The 12,634-nt window shown below is 48.7% G+C and overlaps 1 protein-coding gene across 1 annotated transcript; it reads left to right on the top strand.

The window, feature by feature from the left end:
- Positions 1–816: 816 nt before the first annotated feature.
- LOC120048568 (maternal B9.15 protein-like) lies at positions 817–11,358 on the top strand. The gene is made up of 5 exons (XM_038994654.1): positions 817–894; positions 1,097–1,274; positions 1,407–1,544; positions 8,499–8,832; positions 9,056–11,358. Exons 2-5 carry the CDS (start codon positions 1,102–1,104, stop codon positions 9,257–9,259), a joined length of 849 nt encoding a protein of 282 aa, XP_038850582.1. The 5' UTR covers positions 817–894; positions 1,097–1,101; the 3' UTR covers positions 9,260–11,358.
- Positions 11,359–12,634: the final 1,276 nt, after the last annotated feature.

The following is a 12,634-nucleotide window of genomic DNA, read 5'->3' as shown; positions in this document are numbered from 1 at the left end:
TTCACATTGAATTCACATTAGTTGACACTCAAACAAATGTAAATCAAAACTAGATGTTGAACTGACATCTGTGCCCGGTGGGACTGTACGGTAAAGCTATTTGTTATGTTGGTCTTAAGGGAAATTAACTTACTTCTTCACTTGTGACCTATAGAAACAAATTGTTTCTGTATAATTGCTCAACAGTTTACGTAATGCCATTAGTACATAGTTGTGTCACCAGACAAAGTCTGTCACCTCCGGGAAGATGCTTAAGGTGGAATATAATTGTCACGCCTTCCTCAAGCTGATGCAACCAGTGTTTTTTTTTCAGATTCTCCCTGACTCTCTGTATGTCAGGTCTACACTAACAACACTAATTAACCCTCGCACCTCGACTAAACCAGAGCAGGAAGTCAACACACTTGCACTCCTCACATACGTAGTTTCATGATGGCTAATCAGCTACACTGGCTCAGCGTTTCTGCTAAGCTGGCAAACATTACACTTCTTTGACTGGTACTGTAGGCAGGGGTTGTACTGTACCTTCTCCCCTGTGTCAATCTGACACTGTCTGGCACTATTGAGAAGAAACAGACTGAATCGATCAGAAGGCACATACTGTACCTTTGGTCTGTACCTGAATCTGACACGTTTTAAGCATGTGACATATTCATATGCCAACATGGCCTATGAGTCTATTTGCATCTTGTTTGCCTGTATACAAATTACGACCTTTGGCTCCCAGTTTGTTTAAACAACAGAAGGCCAGTCTGACTTGCGTACATTGAACATATATATACCTCTAGTGTGGTCTGAAGGTAATGATAATAGAAAACACACAGTGGCTAAATACTCTAGGAAGTGGTATTATCCGAGGAGCTGACTTCCTCCTGCCCTACATTAGACTGAAAGGTAGACTGTGAAATAGGGCTATTCTAGGGTTTGAGGAACTGAGAAAATAATTTTGTTGATAGTGGTGGTGGCTTGTGAATTGTACACACACGCTATAGTTTTAGAATATTTTTCCCATGCTATACAGTTGGTTCAAATCTTCTAAATTAGTTGAGTAGCTTTACAGGATAGACTAATGTTTTCTGCACCTATTTCCTCACAGAAACGATGAAGAGAGAGGTCAACGCAGGGGTGAATTTCCTGAGACACCTAGCCGTGGAGCGGGGTGGCTTGGATGGCACCAAAGCTGACGCTTTTGCTGGAAAGCTGCGGCAACTTCTGCTCAACAAATTCAAAGACCACTGGTACCCCGACAACCCCAACAAAGGACAGGCATTCAGGTAAACAACAAGGGAAGTGAAATATTAAAGAAGGGAAGTAACTGGATTGTTATTTCGTATGGATGTCTCTGAGAAGATGATAAGTTGACTGTGGTACAGGTGAATAGCTTTCTGTCCTTTGACCCCTCTTAGGTGCATCAGGGTAAGCGAGGGGGTGCCGTGTGATGAGGAGGTGCTGAAGGCGTGTGAGGAGAGCAAGCTCAAACTCAGCGAGCTGGGCCTCCCATGTGAGATTGCGCTGTGGATCGACCCACTGGAGGTGTGCGCACGGTGAGTCACACTATGTTACTCACACGTGCACAGACGTACACACACAGTGAGACGGTGACATACTCAGTCTCAGAAGGCAGAGGAAGAAGGCTTTCATTCATCATTCATTGTACAGTCATACAGTCAGCTCTCTGGAGGTACCATATTTATCATCATGATGCATGTGTTGTACGAACCTGCCCACTATGTGATGACTCATCAAGTTACGGTAGGAGGAGGGTGAGACCACTACAATGAGGAAATGATCCCGAGTGAGATGGGTTGATACAAGTGAAACTGTTACACCATTGAACCTTTTACTTGGGCTAAATCAGGGTCACTGTCACGTTCCTGACCTGTTTTCTGTTAGTTTTGTATGTGTTAGTTGGTCAGGACGTGAGTTTGGGTGGGCAGTCTATGTTTTCTGTTTCTATGTTGGTTTAAGGGTGACCTGATATGGCTCTCAATTAGAGGCAGGTGGTTTTCATTTCCTCTGATTGAGAGTCATATTAAGGTAGGTGTTTTCACACTGTTTGTTGTGGGTGGTTGTCTCCTGTGTTAGTGTCTGTCTATGTTGCACCATACGGGACTGTTTCGGTTTGTTTGTTCATTTTGTTCGTTCGGTTTTTATGTAGTCATTTCCCTGTTCGTGCGTTCTTCGTGTTACATGTAAGTTCTTACGTCCAGGTCTGTCTACATTCGTTTTGTTATTTTGTTAGTTAATTCAAGTATAGTTCGTTTTTTTGTCTTCGTTGTTTTGTCGTGTCTAAATAAATATCATGTCTAAGTATCACGCTGCGTCTTGGTTCAATCCATGCTCCTCCTCTTCGGATGAAGAGGAAGAGGAGAGCCGTTACAGAACCACCCACCACTCCAGAACCAAGCAGCGCAAGTTCGAGCAGCGGCAAAGAGATCAGGACTCATGGACTTGGGAGGAAGTATTAGAGGGAAAAGGACACTGGGCGCACATTGGGGAATATCGCCGCGCTCGTGAGGAGATGGAGGCAGCGAGAGCCCAACAGCGGTGGTATGAGGAGGCAGCAAGGAGACGTGGCTGGAAGCCGGAGAATCAAGCTCAAGACCGGAGATATGAAGGTACGCGGCTAGCAAGGAAGCCCGAGAAGAAACCCCAAAAATTTCTTGGGGGGGGGCTAAGAGGTAGTGGGCCAAGGGCAGGTAGGAGACCTGCGCCCACTTCCCAGGCTAACCGTGGAGAGCGGGAGTACGGGCAGACACCGTGTTACGCAGTAGAGCGCACGGTGTCTCCTGTACGTGTGCATAGCCCGGTGCGGGTTATTCCACCTCCCCGCACTGGTAGGGCTAGATTGAGCATTGAGCCAAGTGCCATGAAGCCGGCTCTACATATCTGGCCACCAGTACGTCTCCTTGGGCCGGCTTACATGGCACCAGCCTTACGCATGGTGTCCCCGGTTCGCCTACATAGCCCGGTGCGGGTTATTCCACCTCCCCGCACTGGTCGGGCGACGGGGAGCATTCAACCAGGTAAGGTTGGGCAGGCTCAATGCTCAAGGGAGCCAGTACGCTTGCACGGTCCGGTATTTCCGGCGCTACCTCCCCGCCCCAGCCCAGTACCACCAGTGCCTACACCACGCACCAGGCTTCCAGTGCGTTTTCAGAGCCCTGTTCCTCCTCCACGCACTCTTCCTATGGTGCGTGTCTCCAGCCCAGTGCCTCCAGTTCCGGCACCACGCACTAAGCCACCTGTGCGTCTCCAGAGCCCTGTACACACTGTTCCTTCTCCCCGTACTCGTCCTGATGTGCGTGCCCTCAGCCCGGTGCCACCAGTGCCGGTACCACGCACCAGGCAAATAGTACGCTTTGAGAGTCCAGTGTGCCCTGTCCCTGCTCCCCGCACTAGGCTTGAAGTGCGTGTCTCCAGTCCGGTGCCTCCAGTTCCGGCACCACGCACCAGGCCTACAGTGCGTCTCAGCCGGCCAGAGTCTGCCGTCTGCCCAACGGCGCCTGAACTGTCCGTCTGCCAAGCGCCGCATGAACTGCCCGTCTGTATTGAGCCTTCAAAGCCGCCCGTCTGCCATGAGCCTGCAAAGCCGCCCGTCTGCCATGAGCCTACAGAGCCTTCCGCGAGACTGGAGCCGCTAGAGCCTTCCGCCAGACAGGAGCCGCTAGAGCCTTCCGCCAGACAGGAGCAGCCAAAGCCTTCCGCCAGACAGGATCAGTCTGAGCCATCCGTCTCCGCAGCGCCATCTGAGCCATCCGTCTCCTCAGCGCCATCTGAGCCATCCGTCTCCCCAGCGCCGTCTGAGCCATCCGTCTCCTCAGCGCCATCTGAGCCATCCGTCTCCTCAGCGCCGTCTGAGCCATCCGTCTCCCCAGCGCCGTCTGAGCCATCCGTCTCCCCAGCGCCGTCTGAGCCATCCGTCTGTCCCGAGCCATTAGAGCCGCCCGTCTGTCCCGAGCCGTCAGAGCCGTTAGTCAGTCAGGAGCCGCTAGAGCCATTCGTCAGTCAGGATCTGCCAGAGCCGCCAACCAGACAGGATCTGCCAGAGCCGCCAACCAGACAGGATCTGCCAGAGCCGCCAACCAGACAGGATCTGCCAGAGCCGCCAACCAGACAGGATCTGCCAGAGCCGCCAACCAGACAGGATCTGCCAGAGCCGTCAGCGAGCCATGAGCGTCCAGAGCCGTCAGCCAGCCATGAGCGTCCAGAGCCGTCAGCCAGCCATGAGCGTCCAGAGCCGTCAGCCAGCCATGAGCGTCCAGAGCCGTCAGCTAGCCATGAGCGTCCAGAGCCGTCAGCCAGCCATGAGCGTCCAGAGCCGTCAGCCAGCCATGAGCGTCCAGAGCCGTCAGCCAGCCATGAGCGTCCAGAGCCGTCAGCTAGTCATGAGCGTCCAGAGCTGCCATGTATCCAGAACTGCCACTCAGTCCAGAGCTGTCTCTCTGTCCGGAGCTGCCCTTCAGTCCGGAGTTGCCCCTCTATCCTGAGCTACCTCTCTATCCTGAGCTACCTCTCTATCCTGACCTACCTCTCTATCCTGACCTACCTCTCTGTCCTGAGCTACCTTGTCCCGGAGCTGTCCCTTATTTTGGTGTTGCCTCTTATATTAGATGGGTGGAATAGGAGGGTGGTCATTCTGAGGGGGAGAAGTAAGCTGGGATTGACTATGGTGGGGTGGGGACCTCGCCCAGAGCCTGAGCCACCACCGTGGTCAGATGCCCACCCAGACCCTCCCCTAGACTTTGTGCTGGTGCGCCCGGAGTTCGCACCTTGAGGGGGGGGTTATGTCACGTTCCTGACCTGTTTTCTGTTAGTTTTGTATGTGTTAGTTGGTCAGGACGTGAGTTTGGGTGGGCAGTCTATGTTTTCTGTTTCTATGTTGGTTTAAGGGTGACCTGATATGGCTCTCAATTAGAGGCAGGTGGTTTTCATTTCCTCTGATTGAGAGTCATATTAAGGTAGGTGTTTTCACACTGTTTGTTGTGGGTGGTTGTCTCCTGTGTTAGTGTCTGTCTATGTTGCACCATACGGGACTGTTTCGGTTTGTTTGTTCATTTTGTTCGTTCGGTTTTTATGTAGTCATTTCCCTGTTCGTGCGTTCTTCGTGTTACATGTAAGTTCTTACGTCCAGGTCTGTCTACATTCGTTTTGTTATTTTGTTAGTTAATTCAAGTATAGTTCGTTTTTTTGTCTTCGTTGTTTTGTCGTGTCTAAATAAATATCATGTCTAAGTATCACGCTGCGTCTTGGTTCAATCCATGCTCCTCCTCTTCGGATGAAGAGGAAGAGGAGAGCCGTTACAGAACCACCCACCACTCCAGAACCAAGCAGCGCAAGTTCGAGCAGCGGCAAAGAGATCAGGACTCATGGACTTGGGAGGAAGTATTAGAGGGAAAAGGACACTGGGCGCACATTGGGGAATATCGCCGCGCTCGTGAGGAGATGGAGGCAGCGAGAGCCCAACAGCGGTGGTATGAGGAGGCAGCAAGGAGACGTGGCTGGAAGCCGGAGAATCAAGCTCAAGACCGGAGATATGAAGGTACGCGGCTAGCAAGGAAGCCCGAGAAGAAACCCCAAACATTTCTTGGGTGGGGGCTAAGAGGTAGTGGGCCAAGGGCAGGTAGGAGACCTGCGCCCACTTCCCAGGCTAACCGTGGAGAGCGGGAGTACGGGCAGACACCGTGTTACGCAGTAGAGCGCACGGTGTCTCCTGTACGTGTGCATAGCCCGGTGCGGGTTATTCCACCTCCCCGCACTGGTAGGGCTAGATTGAGCATTGAGCCAAGTGCCATGAAGCCGGCTCTACATATCTGGCCACCAGTACGTCTCCTTGGGCCGGCTTACATGGCACCAGCCTTACGCATGGTGTCCCCGGTTCGCCTACATAGCCCGGTGCGGGTTATTCCACCTCCCCGCACTGGTCGGGCGACGGGGAGCATTCAACCAGGTAAGGTTGGGCAGGCTCAATGCTCAAGGGAGCCAGTACGCTTGCACGGTCCGGTATTTCCGGCGCTACCTCCCCGCCCCAGCCCAGTACCACCAGTGCCTACACCACGCACCAGGCTTCCAGTGCGTTTTCAGAGCCCTGTTCCTCCTCCACGCACTCTTCCTATGGTGCGTGTCTCCAGCCCAGTGCCTCCAGTTCCGGCACCACGCACTAAGCCACCTGTGCGTCTCCAGAGCCCTGTACACACTGTTCCTTCTCCCCGTACTCGTCCTGATGTGCGTGCCCTCAGCCCGGTGCCACCAGTGCCGGTACCACGCACCAGGCAAATAGTACACTTTGAGAGTCCAGTGTGCCCTGTCCCTGCTCCCCGCACTAGGCTTGAAGTGCGTGTCTCCAGTCCGGTGCCTCCAGTTCCGGCACCACGCACCAGGCCTACAGTGCGTCTCAGCCGGCCAGAGTCTGCCGTCTGCCCAACGGCGCCTGAACTGTCCGTCTGCCAAGCGCCGCATGAACTGCCGTCTGTATTGAGCCTTCAAAGCCGCCCGTCTGCCATGAGCCTGCAAAGCCGCCCGTCTGCCATGAGCCTACAGAGCCTTCCGCCAGACTGGAGCCGCTAGAGCCTTCCGCCAGACAGGAGCCGCTAGAGCCTTCCGCCAGACAGGAGCAGCCAAAGCCTTCCGCCAGACAGGATCAGTCTGAGCCATCCGTCTCCGCAGCGCCATCTGAGCCATCCGTCTCCTCAGCGCCATCTGAGCCATCCGTCTCCCCAGCGCCGTCTGAGCCATCCGTCTCCTCAGCGCCATCTGAGCCATCCGTCTCCTCAGCGCCGTCTGAGCCATCCGTCTCCCCAGCGCCGTCTGAGCCATCCGTCTCCCCAGCGCCGTCTGAGCCATCCGTCTGTCCCGAGCCATTAGAGCCGCCCGTCTGTCCCGAGCCGTCAGAGCCGTTAGTCAGTCAGGAGCCGCTAGAGCCATTCGTCAGTCAGGATCTGCCAGAGCCGCCAACCAGACAGGATCTGCCAGAGCCGCCAACCAGACAGGATCTGCCAGAGCCGCCAACCAGACAGGATCTGCCAGAGCCGCCAACCAGACAGGATCTGCCAGAGCCGCCAACCAGACAGGATCTGCCAGAGCCGCCAACCAGACAGGATCTGCCAGAGCCGTCAGCTAGCCATGAGCGTCCAGAGCCGTCAGCCAGCCATGAGCGTCCAGAGCCGTCAGCCAGCCATGAGCGTCCAGAGCCGTCAGCCAGCCATGAGCGTCCAGAGCCGTCAGCTAGTCATGAGCGTCCAGAGCTGCCATGTATCCAGAACTGCCACTCAGTCCAGAGCTGTCTCTCTGTCCAGAGCTGCCCTTCAGTTCGGAGTTGCCCCTCTATCCTGAGCTACCTCTCTATCCTGAGCTACCTCTCTATCCTGACCTACCTCTCTATCCTGACCTACCTCTCTGTCCTGAGCTACCTTGTCCCGGAGCTGTCCCTTATTTTGGTGTTGCCTCTTATATTAGGTGGGTGGAATAGGAGGGTGGTCATTCTGAGGGGGAGAAGTAAGCTGGGATTGACTATGGTGGGGTGGGGACCTCGCCCAGAGCCTGAGCCACCACCGTGGTCAGATGCCCACCCAGACCCTCCCCTAGACTTTGTGCTGGTGCGCCCGGAGTTCGCACCTTGAGGGGGGGGTTATGTCACGTTCCTGACCTGTTTTCTGTTAGTTTTGTATGTGTTAGTTGGTCAGGACGTGAGTTTGGGTGGGCAGTCTATGTTTTCTGTTTCTATGTTGGTTTAAGGGTGACCTGATATGGCTCTCAATTAGAGGCAGGTGGTTTTCATTTCCTCTGATTGAGAGTCATATTAAGGTAGGTGTTTTCACACTGTTTGTTGTGGGTGGTTGTCTCCTGTGTTAGTGTCTGTCTATGTTGCACCATACGGGACTGTTTCGGTTTGTTTGTTCATTTTGTTCGTTCGGTTTTTATGTAGTCATTTCCCTGTTTGTGCGTTCTTCGTGTTACATGTAAGTTCTTACGTCCAGGTCTGTCTACATTCGTTTTGTTATTTTGTTAGTTAATTCAAGTATAGTTCGTTTTTTTGTCTTCGTTGTTTTGTCGTGTCTAAATAAATATCATGTCTAAGTATCACGCTGCGTCTTGGTTCAATCCATGCTCCTCCTCTTCGGATGAAGAGGAAGAGGAGAGCCGTTACAGTCACAGAAAGTGTTTCTTGGTAATCTTAAACACATCTATTGTGAAACAAAAGTACACACCTCACACATATGGTTATGGGCTTAAAAAAAATAAGACACCTGTTCCATATCAGATATAGAGTTGAAATGTATTCAATTTAGAGTTTGCATCCCAATATTACACTTTATATACATCACAGAAGGCTGAAATATAAAAAAAACACCCAATTTTCGGCGGCTTTTTTGATTATGAAAAATATTAATAACATTCCACCCATGAAGCCACTAGGTCATTTGACTGCAGGAAAGGGCTACAAGGTTGTTTATAGGTTTTGTTACAGGAACTAATGTATTCTCTTTCCTCTCTCACAGGTCAGGGGAGAACTGCAGGTACTTCACAGTAGCTCGTTTCAAAGAAGGAGAAGAGGAAGATGAGGAAGATGTGAAAGGAGACAAAGATGTTGACCTGGATACGTCCGACTACCACTCCGCCACCTCGTCTGACTGTGGCTCTACTGTCTCCAGCGACACAGAGGAGGAGGGGAAGGATGGAGAGACGGTGGGGAGAAAAGATGAGGAGAAGAAGAAAGAGAAAGGGGGAAAGAAAGAAAAGGTGGAGGGCATACCTTGTGTGATTGCCATGATGCCCAGGGTTCGGGACAGGTTCAGGGTGGAGCATGCTCAACAGAACGTCACCAAATCACTGGTAAGAACTTTTCTGTTAATCTACATTACCTTAATGTGGAACCACATCTCCATCTCTGACATCCGCAATGTAGCACTGTGGACACGTGGATTCACGTAGCACCAGATCCTACACATCCAGAAGAAGTGCTCTCTAAGTACTATCTGATTATTGATATGAAGATTAACTATAAATCAGAATCCTATCTTAGATCTTTCTCTCCCTCTGTTCGCTCTCTCTCCAGCTCCAGCCCACCTCTCAGCAGTACTTCTACCACCCTGCCCCTGTGTGGCCCACAACGTACAAGAAGAAGGGTCCTGTGTTCCTCACCACAATATACGCGCCTCCGCCTCCCCCAGCGTTCGGCTACTACGTCCTGCCTCAGCCACCCCCGCAGTTCATCATGCCTTATGCCACTCTGCAGCCATGGGGGGCTGTGAAGAGCTAAACCAACTGGTTGGAGAGGGGGAGGTAAAACTGCCCTTTTACCTATGAGCCAATCACGATGGGTCTATGCAGGTTTTTGAAGGTGTGGGTGAGGCGCAGTTAAGATAGTTTGACAAAATATTTGAAGGGTTAGCGGGGAGCACAACTTGTTTCATTATATCATTTTTGAATTGCTGTACACTTTTTCTTATTTTTGGTGAAAATCAGTTTTGGGGATTTCCTCTATGTAACTTTCTTAGGTAGAATTGCCACTGAAGTAAACAAGGAATATACTAAAACAGGCATTTAGTAAATATTGCTACAGGCACTTCCCTAAGGGCTGCCAGTGTGTTTTGGTTTAGGGTAATCCACGGATTAAAAGTAGTCTATTCATATTGCTGAAGTGTCTAGAGTAGGCCTGCTAGACAGTCTGTTGCATATTGACTAGTTTAGTGTGATACTGTATTCCAGTGGTATTCAACTCTTACCCCGCGAGGTCCGGAGCCTGCTGGTTTTCTTTTCTACCTGATAATGAATTACACCCACCTGGTGTCCTAGGTTTAAATCAGTGCCTGATTCGAGGGGTATTCCTTCATTGGGTGCTCATAACATCTCAGGAATCCTCAGCAATAAGCTGAAAGCCTAAGCTTTTATGATGATTTTATATAGTTTTGTAAATATTATAGACTACCTTTTAATCTGTCACCTCTATGAAGCATCAAAATGGTGAATGTGCACTGTAGGATATAGACCAGGGCTGCCCAATCATGGTCCTGGTGGGCCTAAAACACGTCTGGTTTTTGTTTCTACCTGGTAGTTAATTGGACTCACTTGGTGTCACAGGTCTGAATTAGTCCCTGATTAGGAGAGGATGAAAACCAGTAGTGTTTCGGCCCTTCAGGACCAGGATTGGGCAGCCCTGCTATAGACTGTAACGATATGCAGCTACATGTGGTAACATATGTACCGTATGTACCGTGTCTCTTGAGTTCTCAGAAGCTGCATCTTACTGCATATCATTACAATATAATGTGTCAATATGAGACAATAGATTACCACAAGCACTGTACAGTATATGAAATGGTATTCTGGAATCCAATCTAATGTGATTTACTATTTTTGACAATTCACTGTGATTGTTATCTGTCAAGTACAGACGTCTCTCTATTTTATAATAATTAACAGACCAACCAGAAGCTTTTTGTACATACTGTAACCTATTAAGAAATAGTAATTATCAACCACATTTGTTTTTTTGAATTTGTTGTCATTTATTTTTCCACCTGTGTGTGGTACCAAAATCATTGTTGTAAAGTCAAATTCAATGCATATTTATGTATATTCTCTATTTTATATATCTTGATAAAGTTTGTAGTGTTGGTGCATGTATCATTTTAAATGGTTATTTGTTCATAATTTCCTTTTTTAGAAATCTGAAAAGTCTGCTTTAGGCCAGATTGAAGAACAATCTGTCCTTAATGGCGATGTACTCTTATAATCTCCACCCGGCACAGCCAGAAGAGGACTGGCCACCCCTCAGAGCCTGGTTCCTCTCTAGGTTTCTTCCTAGGTTCCTGCCGTTCTAGGGAGTTTTTCCTAGGCACCGTGCTGCATTGATTGCTGTTAGGGGTTTTAGGCTGCATTTCTGTATAGCACTTTGTGACATCTGCTGATGTAAAAAGGGCTTTATAAATAAATGTGATTGAGTGATTGCTGGGATAAAATGGGTCTGAACTGAACTGTATTCACTCCTGTATAATCAGTCTTCCATGGATTTACTGTAAATAGTTTTATATACTGGAAATGAAAAATGCTTGGGTGATCCAAATGTTTAGCTTTAATATGAATAGATGTTTTCATAACTTAATACTTATATTCTCTATTTTTATACTAACTTTTATTGGCCCATTGATCTGCTTTGGATGCATATTTATTCAATGTTATGAACTGCCTTTTCACTTGTTCTGAGTACAGAGCAGTACTCTGTTCACACGATTCTTACTGTATCTGATAGACAATTGTCCATGCTAATGTCTATGTTAAGCTGTGTCAGTTTTTATACTAATCATCTCTCTGTCTTGTCAGCACATAACATTAAATCAACCGATTTATAAAATCAAATTGTGTTTTTGCAATCTGTTACCTTGTGTATACTGTACTGTTTCATACAGACAAGTAGTCTATTGAGAGAATATGTACAGTGGTAAGAAAATGTATGTGAAACCTTTGGAATTACCTGGATTCCTGCATAAATTGGTCATAAAATTTGATCTGAACTTCATCTAGGTTACAACAATAGACAAACAGTCTGCTTAAACTAATAACACACAAACAATTATACGTGTTCATGTATTGAACAGACCGTGTAAACATTCACAGTGCAGGGTGAACCCTTGGATTTAATAACTGGTTGACCCTCCTTTGGCTGCAATAACCTCAACCAAACAATTTCTGTAGTTGCGGATCAGACCTGCACAACGGTCAGGAGGAATTTTGGACCATTTCTCTTTACAAAATTGTTTCAGTTTAGCAATATTCTTGGGATGTCTGGTGTGAACTGCTCTCTTGAGGTTATGCCACAGCATCTCAATCGGGTTGAGGTCAGGACTCTGACTGGGCCACTCCAGAAGGCGTATATTCTTCTGCTGAAGCCATTCTGTTGTTAATTTACTTCTGTGTTTTGGGTCGTTGTCCTGTTGCATCACCCAACTTCTGTTGAGCTTCAATTGGCGGACAGATAGCCTTACATTCACCTGCAAAATGTCTTGATGAACTTGGGAATTCATTTTTCCATCGATGATAGCAAGCTGTCCAGGCCCTGAGGCAGCAAAGCAGCCCCAAACCATGATGCTCCCTCCACCATACTTTACATTTGGGATGAGGTTTTGATGTTGGTGTGATGTGCCATTTTTCCTCCACACAGTGTTGTGTGTTCCTTCCAAACAACTCAACTGTAGTTTCCTCTGTCCACAGAATATTTTGCCAGTAGCACTGTGGAACATCCAGATGCACTTTTGCAAACTTACAGTTGAAGTCGGAAGTTTACATACACTTAGGTTGGAATCATTAAAACTCGTTTTACAACCACTCCACAATTTTTTTTAACAAACTATAGTTTTGGCAAGTCGGTTAGGACATCTACTTTATGCATGACAAGTAATTTTTCCAACAATTGTTTACAGACAGATTATTTCACTAATAATTCACTGTATCACAATTCCAGTGGGTCAGAAGTTTACATACACTAAGTTGACTGTGCCTTTAAACAGCTTTGAAAATTCCCGAAAAAATTATGTCATGGCTTTAGAAGCTTCTGATAGGCTAATTGACATCATTTGAGTCAATTGAAGGTGTACCTGTGGATACATTTCAAGGCCTACCTTCAAACTCAGTGCCT

The sequence above is a fragment of the Salvelinus namaycush genome, chromosome 5 (genome assembly GCF_016432855.1).
Source record: "Salvelinus namaycush isolate Seneca chromosome 5, SaNama_1.0, whole genome shotgun sequence".
In the NCBI taxonomy this organism is placed as follows: domain Eukaryota; kingdom Metazoa; phylum Chordata; class Actinopteri; order Salmoniformes; family Salmonidae; genus Salvelinus; species Salvelinus namaycush.
The sequence above is the reverse complement of the archived record's forward strand: the minus strand, read 5'-3'. Positions and strand labels throughout refer to the sequence as shown.

Bases quoted from the DNA above. Each gene is read 5' to 3' on its own strand.
- LOC120048568 (XM_038994654.1), top strand. From the start codon at position 1,102: ATGAAGAGAGAGGTCAACGCAGGGGTGAATTTCCTGAGACACCTAGCC. The intron at 1,275-1,406 runs GTAAACAACAAG...GACCCCTCTTAG, and splicing joins AACAAAGGACAGGCATTCAG to GTGCATCAGGGTAAGCGAGG. The intron at 1,545-8,498 runs GTGAGTCACACT...CCTCTCTCACAG, and splicing joins CCACTGGAGGTGTGCGCACG to GTCAGGGGAGAACTGCAGGT.